Source organism: Barbatula barbatula, assembly GCF_947034865.1.
Source record: "Barbatula barbatula genome assembly, chromosome: 24".
In the NCBI taxonomy this organism is placed as follows: domain Eukaryota; kingdom Metazoa; phylum Chordata; class Actinopteri; order Cypriniformes; family Nemacheilidae; genus Barbatula; species Barbatula barbatula.
This window is the reverse complement of record NC_136787.1, coordinates 17,766,830-17,781,121: the sequence shown is the minus strand read 5'-3', so window position 1 is coordinate 17,781,121 and position 14,292 is coordinate 17,766,830. Positions and strand designations below refer to the sequence as shown.

Genomic DNA, 14,292 nt, shown 5'->3' with positions numbered 1-14,292 from the left:
GATAAAAAACACTCCAGATACGAGACGGTTTTTAATTAAAAAATGAATTTACACCACACACAGAGAGTGCCTAATGTCAAACCATTTCACAGTATACATTTATCATTTGCATTTACGGATGCTGGGCATCCCTTTTATTTATATTCTCTTTCTCTTTTAAATCTTTTCAGACGACACAATGGCTAAAGACAATGAACAATTGACTACTGATCACTCAGGATCAAAGTTTTAAAAAATGGTTGAGATCATAATGGAGAGTTTTAACTATAATTACTGCAGGCCTTTTGAAACACAATTCAATGTAGCGATCATTCATGCAATATCACATTCAGTGGGGATTTTGGCACGTTTGTTTGACTGCAGATGTTTTATATTACACACGGAGGTTTTATAAACACTGTGCTTGAGTTTTATTTGAAGACACCGAGCTGAACCACTGAACGATTCGTGTTAGATTTTCACCTGAACCGCATTAATGGAGTCCAAATATTACTTGCGATCTTAAACAGAAAAATAACAATCAATCTTGTTAAATGAAAATACTTTAAGGCAGCTGAAACCCAATTAACAAATAAACATACGAATTCTATATCTTACCCGATGAAACACCACAAATTAAATTAATAGAAATAGATTTTTTTAAATAAATAAATGCAAAATTGGCACCGAAGTCTTCTAATCTCTACAACTGACTTTACTAGAATACTGCTCTAAACAAATTGAGACGGGCACAGTCCATCATAACCGGACATCACGAATCACCAGCGCAGACAGAAATGTTAACAATGTAAAGTTCAAACAGTGATAAACTGTTAACACGCCACCGTCATGGAAAAACATGTGATTGTCTTCTGACCGATTGTGCTGTTAATGAAACCTCAGAACAGACTATTGTTACTAAATCAAACGTTAGGAAGTTGCTCTCCGTTTACCGTGTATTGGTCCGATAACTTACACTGAATGTTCTCCTTTGCCAAACTAAACTAACAGGGTGGTAAAGCATCAGTGTTTGAGAATCTAAAAGCGTGTTATTCACGAATCGACCTTTTTTAAAGGGCAATCTCTGCCCTCTTTTTTACGTTAAACTGAAACAACTAACCAGCACTGATAACATCATGTAGGCAGGACTGCTCTAAAAGCATACACAACTGCCCCAGAACATTTAAGGTGAGCGTCCGGCGTTCGATGAGGCATTTTGCGTGTCAAACACGGCAAATTACAACCATGCCATCAGATTTCATGAGATTCACGCGAGGGTTACAGCGACACTTAACCACACTGTAGTGTACATCTTATGAAACAGCATTGGGATTGAAACTGGAAATACAGCAATGAACGCCCCCCCCAGCCCCCCCAGAGCGGCTACTCTTCCAGAGCCTCCAGGAAATCAGCGATGGACTCGACCACGTAATCTGGTACGCAGCCCTTGTGCTCGGGTGACTCGCTGTCTTTATACTTCTGCGCCTCCTCCATGGTGGACACGCCGGTGAGGGTGAGCATGGTGGACAGACCGCAGTTGCTGCCAAAGAGGATGTCCGTCTCTAAACGGTCGCCGACCATCAGCGAGCGAGCGGGGTCCAGGTCGAACTGGCTCGCTATGCACTCAAACATGAAGCGGCCGGGCTTGCCGATGACCGTCGCCTTCCTGCTGCTAGCGGTTTCCAAAGCTGCCGTGAGACTGCCGGAACCTGCAGAGAGATGTGCAGTAGACCACGTTTAAAAAACAACATCGCTGACATACCTAACATTGCTGAAAAGTGCTGCGGCGGATTTCTGGAAACACAATGAAACCTGTCGACGATTCTTTCTAGAGTACATTTCACACAATATCACATGTTCACACCACGGTTACCTAAGCTAAAAGAATTCACAATGCCGATATTATTGAAATACCGGTGTTATTTGTTTCAAATTATTTACAATTTCACCCCATGCGTAGTGTAAACACAATATCAGTTATGGTGAATGAAGTTTTATGAAGTTTTCAAGACCTGCGATTCTGATGTCTTGAGATTTAAGACCATTACGTAAGGGACGAAAAAACAGGTCTGGATCGAAAGGGAAATGCAACTTTGGATGTTAAACTTGTATTAGTAAACGCTGAAATGAACATAAACTAACATTAATAAATGCATTAGTAAAAGTATTGTTCATCGTTAGTTCATGATGGCTTATCAATGCATTATCTAACTGTTAACAAGAACAACCTTATTGTAGTGTTACCAAGAAATCTCAATAAAATCTGGTGTTTAACACAGAATGGGATTCTAACATATGCATATGCTTCAAACGTGACCACATATGTGAAATGAATGTGGTTTTTCTATAAGGGTGTGCACTGAAGTATATACATATCATGCTACCTGCTTTAATGATTTACTCTTCTTCTAATGGGAAGAGATCCACGTTTTCCATCTAGTTCTTCTCTTGTTCCTAGTTCAGTTTTTAGACATACACAGAGAAAAAAAAGACTTGATTTCAGTACCTGGAGTGATTCTTCCCCCCCTCAGCGGGTGCCACGGGTCCGGATCGGTGGCCAGAAACAGGCATTCAGAGTTCCTCAGGTAGCAGCAGGCTTTGGCCAGTTTCATGAAGGTAAAATTCTCATCGTAGCCCACCAGCACAGCTTTGACATCCGGATCCAGCGGACAGTTAGAGATGTTGGTACCCGGCTCATCCCCCCCGACGTCCTCGACGACGTGCACTCCAGCATCCTGCAGCTCCCTCACCACTCCGCTGCATCCGATCACATACACCTTCCCCTGGACCCTCGCCACGTCACGCAGGTACGCGGCGGAGCAGTACGCGGAGCTGAAGATCTCCTCCTCCGCCACGTCCGTGAAGCCCAGGCGGCTGAACTTCTGTACGTAGCTCTCCCGGGGCCTGGTGCAGTTGTTGGTGACGAAGAACACCCGTTTGCCCCGCTGTTTGAGAAGGCTGACCACCTCCGGAGCTCCGGTCACGGCCGTCTCGCCGTTCCAGATGACGCCGTCGCAGTCGAACAGCACGTTGTGCTTCGCGTCCAGCAGGTCCTGGAACTGAGAGCCGCGGAGCGTCACGCAGCCGCCGCCGCCGCCACCCGCCGCGCCTGCCATTCTGCTGGCTCGAGCTCCTATGATTACGAGAGATAAATCGCGTTCTTTTTTTACGCCAACGCGCGGAGAATGTCGTTCACGTCACCTTTAATGTTCGCAGCCCGTTAGCGGAACGACAGCAGACGCAAACACCGCGCAGTTAAGCGTTTCACCAGCGCTGCCATTGCGTTGCACCGGAGGGGGCGGGACACGGGCGACGAGGCTCGACCAATCACGTTTGAGGAATGCCAAAGAAACGCGCCTCTTGCTCGGCATCGTCCAATCAGAGGGCTACTAACCGAAACGCGTTATGATCGATTATTGAAGCAAGGTTTTGCTGTGCACTATACAGAAATGCGAATTCGCACATCATGAAACGGAATCTTTCTTACCATTTTCACGGTGTATTTTTAATTCAATATCTATTAAAACACGTCATTATTCACGGGAAATGATTGCGCAGATAAAGCGGACCGTGTAGACTGTGACCGCATCACGTGGCGTCTGATACTATTCTCATCTTATTTCGAGATCATATAACAATCATTTTTCACAACAGTGTACTTTGTTCCTACGATTATTAGTTACGCTTTGCTCCAGTAATACGCGATAAGAAATAAAGAGGTTGCAAATCAAATGTTTTCGTGTGTTTATTGTGTTGCATTTTTGTTTTGTTGTCATGGCTCGAATAATAAAAACAAGCCAAATGCGGTTTTAACTGATTTTAATTAGAATGCACGACAAAAGTTCTCATTTTGGAAATAAGCTCCATATATGTGGATTACGTAAATATACTGTTAAACTGAGCAGGAAATCGGGGAAACGGAGATTAAATGTCAAGCATCGTGTTTCTATATTTAATGCCTCTTTGCTTTATTTTATTATTCAGTTAGAATTGCTTAATCGTTTATTTAAAAACGAAATGATCTAGTGGTCTCCCAACCGCTAGATGGCGGTCTCGTGCAACCGCCGTGTTGAGCGGGTCGCAGACATATTTGGCAGGGCAAGGTTAATAAATAAAATCGTTTTCTCTGCAATTAATTATGTAAATAGAGACGTAGATCATAAACCATAACATCGGGTTGAGAAATAAGCAGAAGAGCCGCAGCTCCCCCGTTCACGTGTATGTATTTAAAGTAACCTTAACCACAACGGCAGCGCCGCAAACATACGATTCGTTTATGTGTTTAATGGCAGCCACGTGAGAGAGGACACGCAGCTGTTAGTAAGAGTCTATAAACTACTGCAATGAATATGAATAATATAATGAAAAAGATTTTTAAAGCGTTTGAAGTGAGATGGAAGTCCTACAGACACAGATTTGTCCCCTGGATAGCTTTAAACCTACAGAGAAACCAGAGGTACCGTTTTTCCACAGGTTTTGCACACACTAGACATGGTGATGATGTACACAAGGTAAAGTTTTGGTCTTGCAGAACTCTTCGTCGGGTGAAAGGTCGCTCGTTAATCCAGGACAAGCAGGTGTTTGCATCCCTCGTGTGTTTATTCACTGAACTCTTGAGAAATGACCTGCAAAGTCAACGTGAACTGCTGCGGCTGCTTCCTGCGCGCTCACGGATCTACAGTAAAGACGAGCACGAGCAGCGTCGTGACTCTCGTGCGGTGATGATGGAGACTTCGGGCTTCAGTATCGAGAGAAAGCGCAGTTCGCTGCGGGGAGCGGGAACCGGCGTGTTCGTGACAGGTGGACACGTGCGGAAGGAAAACATTGTCGCAATGTATCCAGGTAACGTCCAAGATAATAGCAAGTTAATAGCGCCATTATTGCATTTCCCATGAGAAAAGGTCAATAACATAAATCTGTGTTTTTCTTCTCATCAGCACAATAACATAAATCTGTGTTTTTCTTTTCACCATCACAGTAACATAAATCTGTGTTTTTCTTCTCACCATCACAGTAACATAAATCTGTGTTTTTCTTTTCATCAGCACAATAACATGAATCTGTGTTTTTCTTTTCACCATCACAGTAACATAAATCTGTGTTTTTCTTCTCACCATCACAATAACATAAATCTGTGTTTTTCTTTTCACCATCACAATAACATAAATCTGTGTTTTTCTTCTCACCATCACAATAACATAAATCTGTGTTTTTCTTCTCATCAGCACAATAACATAAATCTGTGTTTTTCTTCTCACCATCACAGTAACATAAATCTGTGTTTTTCTTTTCACCATCACAGTAACATAAATCTGTGTTTTTCTTCTCACCATCACAGTAACATAAGTCTGTGTTTTTCTTCTCATCAGCACAATAACATAAATCTGTGTTTTTCTTTTCATCAGCACAATAACATAAATCTGTGTTTTTCTTCTCACCATCACAATAACGTAAATCTGTGTTTTTCTTCTCACCATCACAATAACGTAAATCTGTGTTTTTCTTCTCACCATCACAATAACGTAAATCTGTGTTTTTCTTCTCACCATCACAATAACGTAAATCTGTGTTTTTCTTCTCACCATCACAATAACGTAAATCTGTGTTTTTCTTCTCACCATCACAATAACGTAAATCTGTGTTTTTCTTCTCACCATCACAATAACGTAAATCTGTGTTTTTCTTCTCACCATCACAATAACGTAAATCTGTGTTTTTCTTTTCACCATCACAATAACGTAAATCTGTGTTTTTCTTCTCACCATCACAATAACGTAAATCTGTGTTTTTCTTCTCACCATCACAATAACGTAAATCTGTGTTTTTCTTCTCACCATCACAATAACGTAAATCTGTGTTTTTCTTCTCACCATCACAATAACGTAAATCTGTGTTTTTCTTCTCACCATCACAATAACGTAAATCTGTGTTTTTCTTCTCACCATCACAATAACGTAAATCTGTGTTTTTCTTTTCACCATCACAATAACGTAAATCTGTGTTTTTCTTCTCACCATCACAATAACGTAAATCTGTGTTTTTCTTTTCACCATCACAATAACGTAAATCTGTGTTTTTCTTCTCACCATCACAATAACGTAAATCTGTGTTTTTCTTTTCACCATCACAATAACGTAAATCTGTGTTTTTCTTTTCACCAGCACAATAACGTAAATCTGTGTTTTTCTTTTCACCATCACAATAACATAAATCTGTGTTTTTCTTCTCACCATCACAATAACATAAATCTGTGTTTTTCTTCTCACCATCACAATAACATAAATCTGTGCTTTTCTTTTCACCATCACAATAACATAAATCTGTGTTTTTCTTTTCACAGGCACAATATATCAAGCAGATGAGCCTATCTTTTTTCAGTCGATTAAAAATCCCTTTGTTTTTAGATGCATTGATGGTATTTTAATTGATGGAAATGACAAGGCCATATCTAAAGCAGTTTATCGGTGAGCACAGATCCTAATACGTATTCATACATGTATCACTGCATAAATAAGCAAAATAAACCATTTTAATTGAGTAAAACATTTCTCAACAGATCCTGCAGTGGACGAGATAGGGTCGGCCCTTTTCCTCTAAGTGACTGTTCCTGGTTGACCTCTCACCCTGTGAACCCTCTCGCCGTGGGACAGTATGTGAACAACTGCTCAAATGGCAAGTGGAGATTTTACAATAAAATGATACGATGAATAAAGCTGCTTTGCTGTGCAAAAAATTGCACTGTGACAAAATATTTCTTTTTATATAGAAAGAGAGGCGAATGTGTGCTATCAAGAGTTTGATGTTCCGAATGAATTTCCTCTTGAGCTTCGTCAGTATCTGCCAAATGTTAACTATAAATCTGATACACAAAGGCAAGATGAAAGATAAAACAATTTTAGTATATTGTATAATTTGGTCCTGATAGTGTCCATTCTGAATTTCACTTTCTCTTGCAGACCTTTGCGTACTGTGGTTCTTGTGTCTCTGAGAGATATCAGAAGAGGTGAAGAATTGTTCTCCAACTACTACACAATTGTGCATTAATGACATTTTTGTAATCTATTGTTTGTGATTATGTCAACAAATATATATTTTAAAGGTTTTTGTATAGCAAAAGTGTTTGTGTAAAAACCTTGTTTCTCAATCCAAGCTTAGTTTTGATAAAAAGATAAATTAAATATTAGTATTTATTCTTTCAAATTATAGAAGGTGCGTGGTTCATGTTTAGTTGAATCTCAACCGAAAAGTCTAAATTATATTTCAAATAAAAAGACGCATTTGTATTTTAAATAACGAAAAAGCTGATATTAATGATCTTGGAAAGGCTCTAAATATTCAGCCTTTCACATTTAAAAAACTCAGCAACAGTTATATCTCCAGAAGTTTATTCCCGCAACGGTTTGCCAGTTAAGTACAACATAAAAACCAAGAACAGTGCCTATGTACAAACATAAAGAATGATAAATGTCGTTTTAACATCAACTGCCATTTGATTGTCTAATAAACACTTGAATTTTTTAATATCAAAGTGTTGAACCGAACCGTAACTTATACCTCCAAGAAAAACAAATGTGAACAAAGAATGATATTAAACAAAAATATAGAACATTCCAAAGATAAGGTTTTAAAATGTACACATTTTCCCTGGAAGCAGACCAACACTACGTTACAATTTCATTTTAAGCCATTTTTATACAAACTTTGGACATAAATTACTGTACCAACACAATTTCCTAAAGCTCTTTGATCAATTCTCTGAGGAACAGAAGACAGAAATTGCACAACCTACAGAACTGAATAATATTGTATCAGATGTATTTAAAATTAAGTATCGATACACATCCTTCAAGTATGTAAAGACAAAAAATATAATTCTGGCCATAAGATACAAGGAAACAATTTTACAGACTAAGCACAAGCCGTTCTAAGTCACCATCCTGGAATAGTCTGCAGGTTTGAAAACAGACCGTACATAATTTATCACAACCAGGGAAACGTCTCTCGTTCGGCCCTGGGAGGACATTGTCTTCGAGCGTTCTCCAGGTATATTAGACATGCATGTTTTTGAAGGAGCATTAAGGCAACACTGCAAAACTGGGTTCTGCCTTAACTGGAAAACATTTCCATCGAGCGAGTTGAATAAATCCCTAAGCTGAAATAATACTGTACATTCAACTAACTCCACCTCTTCTCTAACGTGTCTCCACGAGGACCACGGCATAGCAACAATGATGTTCACACAGAGCAACATTTTATTTAACTCGTATACAGAACGCGAACATACTCCACCCACTTGCAGTTGAGTGAATAAATAAATAAATAACTCTCTTAAGCAAATCTCTTGTGAAGAATAAGGTCAGCCGAACATTAAGGAAAGTAAAGAAGGCATTCTTGTGGCGTTCATACAGACTCAAAAGCATAGAATTACATTCTCAAGTTCAAGTCTGTTTGCCGAGGAAGAAAACCAAACAGGAAGGTATGTGGCTATCTGTACATATTTACAAATTATTGCCATACGAGAAAACGTGATGCTTCGAAAAGAAAGGCTTGGAGGTAAATACAATTGAGGAAGGGGGAAAATCAAACATGTGGACAAACTGTAGAGTTTAAATGGATCCATTTAATCTGTTCACGGCGTAACCAACTCTCCAGACCATCCACGTAGGAAACATTAATGTAGTCATTTTCACTGGTTGATATACAGTCAAAGAGCGCTTTGACAGCAGGTTATAGTGTCAGATGCATAGATTATGTTGGGTCAGTGCTTGCAGGCCTTTGGGAAGGTCTCAGAAGCAAAGATCGGAGACTGTAGAAACATCCGCCGCAGGAGAACCAGGCAGTGAACGCAGGGATGAAAAAGGCAGACAACAAAAATAAATCATTTAAAACTTTGCATAATTGGTTAATAATGGGAACAGATAAACTGTGGTAGATTCTGCTCCGATGTTTTCGACCTATGATACGTTTAAGATATCCCTGCAAACATTTAAATAAATAGCGATCATCTTGTACACGTTTGAAAACAAAACATAACATGTGCCAGTAATTTCACAACAATTTTAGGATAACAAAAAACATTACAGAGGAGAAAAATCCTCTGTACCGACCATAACGCAGTCCAATGGTCTTCACTGCAATAAATACACCCATTTACTACTTACCACCATCTAATAAAGCAAAGTTACTCTAATAAATATGTCAAATAGAAAAATAACACGTCATTGCAGTGTGTTTTATACCTCTGACAGGTTTTTATAATGGTTTAGATTTTCATTGAGGGCCTGTTTGCTAGAACCATTGCGATGGTTCACAAATCCATGAATCGCTTGTGGTCTATTCTACCAAAGATTGCAGCGATAACAGGACATATCTTGATAAAAAACATTCCCAATGTCTTGATGCTGGATGAAAGACTTAAACAAAAAGCTGCAAAAGAAAATGGCTCCACAGTGGTCGTAAAGTAAATGGCATTCAGACTGTAGATTCCCAGAGTCCTGCGGTAACCACTACAAGAGCCAGGTACAAACGCCTGTAAACACTGATACGTACCACAGAAGATAGGCTGATTAGACAGCATATCACCATGGCTAGAAAAATCTCATCGCCTGCCGAAGGTTCTGCAACAACAAGTTCGTTTCTCCACAGTATTCGGACGTAGACACATTATGACACTTCCAAAATTCAAGACTTGAAATAAATGGCTGTATTAACTCTTGAGAAATCAAGATTTAAATCTGTACAATTAGACATCACTGATGTCATAGTAAAAAAAAATCTAAGAAAGAATACATCTGTACATATATACACACGCATATAACTGGAAACTAAACATTTACAGACGAAAAACCAAAAAGGGAATTTCCAGGAAGTGGCTATGCACACGTTTGATTGCAGGAGGTCCCGTGAGGTTGCGCGGGTATGAGACGTTACTCTGTCTGCAGCGCTGTGTGCTGATGTAGTGTGTGCGTGGCCATGTAGCTGCTGGCCTCGCTGGGCGACAAACCGCCAAAGTCAGTGACAGAAACCGCCATTTTGGCACTCGTAATGTGGTGCCCGCGGCTTTCGAAGTCCATGTTCCTGCTGCCCACCGACACGTCGTTAATAAACGGATCGGACAGACCCATCTTCAGCCGCTTGGCTGGCGGTCGCTCGCAGTCCTCTCCGCACACGTTCAACTGACCCAGGTCCGCATGATAGAAGCCGGTCTCCAGCAGGTTTAAGCAGTCGCCATCTCCGTTGCTGGAGTAGTTGAGCGGTTCTTCCTGGCTCAGGGATCCGCGGTGCAACCCGTCCAAAGGAGGGAAGTTGTAGGAGTCCAGACAGCTGACGTCTGCTGGATTGCACACAGAGGCGACTGTACTTGTCAGCGCTGTGTGCAGGGAGAAAAACAAACATTTACGTAAAATCTGTTATAAACAAAAGACGTGACTAAATGCCTTTTAACAGAGCGAAAAAGTCTTGATTTTTAACTTCGATTTCATCTATAAACACATCTACACTTTTTACATGCACTTTCACCGGCATGAAAGTCAGCATCAACCACACCTGCCATGTGTAACAGAAATAAAGACATTTGATGTTGGGTAACGTACCGGAGAGGTCACTGGCTGTAATGGAGTTCAGGATGTTTAACTGTTCAGTTGCAGGTTCCGTCCTGCCGCTACCGGAGGAGCAAATTGATGCTGATCCATCCACCAAACCCTCGGCTTCATCCACCAACCGGTCCATCAGGTCCCTGCACACACAAATCATAATGAATGATAGGACTTCAAGTTCCAGATCATTTATGAACGAATCTAGAAGCACTCTGCTATAGGTTTATAGATAACCGAACTAAAAGATTATTGGTTGTTTGAGAATAAACATTTGAGAAACTCACGTGACGCCGGGATAGCTGCTGAACTTCTTTTTGCCAAATCGATTTTGTTGGACAAAAAAGTCAAATCGTTCCGACTTCTTCCACATGTAGTAAAATGCGACGCACTCGGCCACCGTCCTTGTATTGACCTTAATATGAGGAAAAAAACATTTAAGAGGAGGATAAACCAAAATTGTATGATCAAATTCAACTGGTGCTTTGTGTCGTGATCAGAATCTTACTTTGTGTTTCTGGATGAGGTGGAAGTTCTTCTCATATAACAGAAGAGCATGCTCAAAATTCCTGCATTCTTCTTCAGACCATGGAAGCATCTCACCTATTGTGAAACAATTACATTTCACACCTAATAAACTTACAAATAAAGCAACAACATAATTATGATTGATTCTATATAGCTGTGTTGTTGTATTTCTACTTACCCTTTGAAGATTTTTCATTGCTTCGATATTGTTCAAGAGCTTCTTGGACATTGCAGTTACACTTCATAAGCTCATATAAGGCCTAAAGAAACCAAACAGGTTGAATCTCTAGTATATACACAGCTACACATTCCAAATAAACATTTAAATACCACAAACATGAAAAAAACATGCTTTTTAAAGAAATTCATCATACAAGAATACATTCTTAGTAAATAACCCTCGAAATAGATGAAATTAGAATGCTTTTAATGATATTTTTTCGGTTCTTTTAAACTACGCTTGTATTATTCACCTGTTCATTGTCTTTGACGAGAAAACAATCTGCATTTGCCTGCATCTTTCCGTCCACACCTACAGCAGCATCCCGCAGGAAATTCCTCACTTTAGACTCAGACATCATGTCCGGCCGCCACAGCAGCTGATCTTCTTCTTCATATACTAGAGAACAGAATAGGTTTAAGGCATTACTACATGAACATATGGAGAGTACTTTATGCGACTACATATGAGTATCTGCAATTAATCCCATTTGAATACATTAACTCACCTTTTTCTTCATCATCATCATCATGACACCCAAGAGCAGGAATTTCTGCCTGATAATTAGATCCCACCATGATTTCCTGTGAAACCAATAGGAAAATTAATAAAACCACACAATGATCTTGAACACAAAACATGAGACACATTTGTACCCGTTTTAAACATCGGACAAAATCTCTTTATGAGCAAACGACGAGTTTAGTTTTTTGTCTTCAAATCTGATGTGTTGCTCTTCCTCACCTTGCGAGAATCCTCAGGGTTCAAACCTTCATCTTCACCTTCAGATTCTTTGTCTCCGTCATAAACAGCGTTAGCTGAAATAAAATAATATTTCATCAATACAAACAATTAAATAACATGCCGAAGAACACTACAAAAAACAACTGCCTGCTTACAGCGAAGGGTCCTGGGAAAGAAATCGTTGGTTTCGTGAGACGTCACAGACGGTGTGAGGTCATCGGCAGAAGACTGGGTTTCTTCATCATCGCCAGACAGAAGATCTTTAGCAATCTCCTCCTGTTAGAACATTTGAAACACATTTCTTGAGTCTTACTGTCAGTTTTTACAGTTTTGTTGTAGCTACGGTAAACTCACTTTATCTAACGTCATGTCAGGCAGGTCATCGGTCAGCTCTACAGAAGAACTGTCCGCACTCGACCCCGCAAGATCACTGTCCACTGCTTCATATCTGTACAAAGCCAACAATTCTTCCAACGGCATATTCCCCTCCTGTGCAAGAAAACAGAGATGATATTTAAAACATACAAAAATAAATAGCAAGACCTAGTACCACCCCTGGACTGACTAAAAGTGAAAGCAAACCTTCTCCAGATCAGCGATTTCTGAGCTCCCGTTTGACTCCGATTCCCTCATCTCCTCCTCCTCTAACGTCTGCTCATCGTCATAATCGTGCACCAGCATCTCCGCCGTCGGGTCAAAATCATGATCTTCCGATGACAAAGAGCCAACTAAAAAAATATTTATATACGAATAAAAAATCTGTTGGGAGATGTTTTTTGCAAGCAACTCACATTTATGATGCAATTATACAATAAACATTTTGATTTGATTTAAAAGACATTGAGGACAAATTACCTGGGCTTGTACTTCCCAAGGAAGCCTGAAAATGAAAAAGGAAATCAATTTAAATTTGATGAGAAAATATATAGAATTATAACATCCCTTACAACATTTTCCCTGGATGACGTCAACATTTTCGTCAAAACATTGATCGTTATTACAGCAAAATTATAATATGAGATTTAAAACAGAAATTGTGCATTATTTGAAATTCCGGTGACATTTTAGTAAGTATAACTGTTGTACAAATGGGCATAAAGTAGTTACCATGGTAACTTTGACAAGGAGATAAATAGTTAATTACAAAGTTTATAATATAAAAGTTTCGTCATCATAAATTCAACAAACTTCAGAAAGGCATAAGAAAAATAAAAGTCAAACGCTACCGATTACAAACAAGATTATTTAACACAAATATTCTTCGGTTAAACCTTATATATCCATTATTAAATGTACTTTTAACCACATTCTATAAATAAACATGATATAACAGAACCAAGCAGTCACTTACAAGCCAATGGTCAATAATACAGCAGTCATTTCAAAATTGTCATTGGCTTTCCGTCTAAAAGCAATTTCTTATTCTAACTACTATTGCGTCATGTTTTATATTAACATAAAAATATTAATGCACTTAATGTCGTCACTTTTTAGCATCTATCAATACGGTTCTGCAGGAAAGAAAAAATAATCAATTACACCGGCGAATACTGTCAAGTTAAAGAAAGAAACTGTGAAACATTGAAAAAAATTACAAATAAGAAAAAAATAAATAATTTGATAAACTAGCGGCGGCAGCTCTGAGGAGACTCTGGCCGCTCGAGCTCAGTGAGATACGGACGCCCGACCTGCGCGCTCGACGCAACAGAGGCCCCATCGATGCTTTGACCACTCGATTAAACAGCAAGAACCGTTAAAATCTCCACCAAACGGGCCTTCGTCCAAAGATAAGACGCTATTACGTGAAATCGGGGCGCAAAACCCCACAATAATGGACGGTGGTGAAATAAAATAACGACTAAAATCAGACGCCTTCCCCCTATTTTTTAACTTACCTCGGCCATCTTGGTATCTTTCGGCTACTAAACTGGCTTTACGACGGAACCCGGATTGACCCTGCCGACCAATGACGTTAGGCTATTTTAGCTGGTTCGTTCTGATTGGTGGCCACGTGTGACGCGCATGGCAAGCAGGACACCGGATTGGATGTTAGAAAAACTATATTCCGATTAATATAATCACTGAGCGTTCATTAGACGTTCAAATGTTGTGAATTTACGTGAAATCACTAATTTATAATCGTTTATTAATTAACATTTTTGTAGGTAATTCAAAGTGTTTTATGTGTGACGTTATTAGGTCAAATTCTTACAGTTGTATTTGTAATAA

General features: G+C 39.5%; 3 protein-coding genes across 6 annotated transcripts; 1 reads left to right on the top strand and 2 right to left on the bottom strand.

The window, feature by feature from the left end:
* On the bottom strand, nt 1-4,249 carry pdxp (pyridoxal (pyridoxine, vitamin B6) phosphatase). The gene is made up of 2 exons (XM_079449113.1): nt 2,486-4,249; nt 1-1,688 (listed from the first exon to the last, which is right to left on the bottom strand). Exons 1-2 carry the CDS (start codon nt 3,093-3,095, stop codon nt 1,363-1,365), a joined length of 936 nt encoding a protein of 311 aa, XP_079305239.1. The 5' UTR covers nt 3,096-4,249; the 3' UTR covers nt 1-1,362.
* On the top strand, nt 4,016-7,537 carry setd9 (SET domain containing 9). Of its 2 annotated transcripts, XM_079449114.1 has the most exons (6): nt 4,019-4,435; nt 4,511-4,821; nt 6,320-6,443; nt 6,536-6,651; nt 6,746-6,851; nt 6,936-7,537. In XM_079449114.1, the coding sequence occupies exons 1-6, from the start codon at nt 4,323-4,325 to the stop codon at nt 7,021-7,023; spliced, it is 858 nt and encodes a 285-aa protein (XP_079305240.1). In that variant the 5' UTR covers nt 4,019-4,322; the 3' UTR covers nt 7,024-7,537. The 2 variants fall into 2 exon arrangements, with proteins under 2 accessions (XP_079305241.1, XP_079305240.1); XM_079449115.1 differs by lacking the exon at nt 6,746-6,851 and having other exon boundaries at nt 4,016-4,435; nt 6,936-7,504.
* A 2,130-nt stretch (nt 7,538-9,667) lies between these two features.
* Nucleotides 9,668-14,021, bottom strand: mier3a (mesoderm induction early response 1, family member 3 a). 3 transcript variants are annotated; one of them, XM_079449110.1, is made up of 13 exons: nt 13,959-14,021; nt 12,919-12,943; nt 12,646-12,791; nt 12,418-12,552; nt 12,219-12,339; nt 12,064-12,137; nt 11,828-11,903; nt 11,573-11,718; nt 11,278-11,359; nt 11,080-11,174; nt 10,859-10,986; nt 10,572-10,714; nt 9,668-10,348 (listed from the first exon to the last, which is right to left on the bottom strand). In XM_079449110.1, exons 1-13 carry the CDS (start codon nt 13,965-13,967, stop codon nt 9,906-9,908), a joined length of 1,623 nt encoding a protein of 540 aa, XP_079305236.1. In that variant the 5' UTR covers nt 13,968-14,021; the 3' UTR covers nt 9,668-9,905. The 3 variants fall into 3 exon arrangements, with proteins under 3 accessions (XP_079305236.1, XP_079305238.1, XP_079305237.1); XM_079449112.1 differs by having other exon boundaries at nt 13,415-13,962; XM_079449111.1 differs by having other exon boundaries at nt 13,752-13,962.
* Between the last annotated feature and the right edge of the window lie 271 nt (nt 14,022-14,292).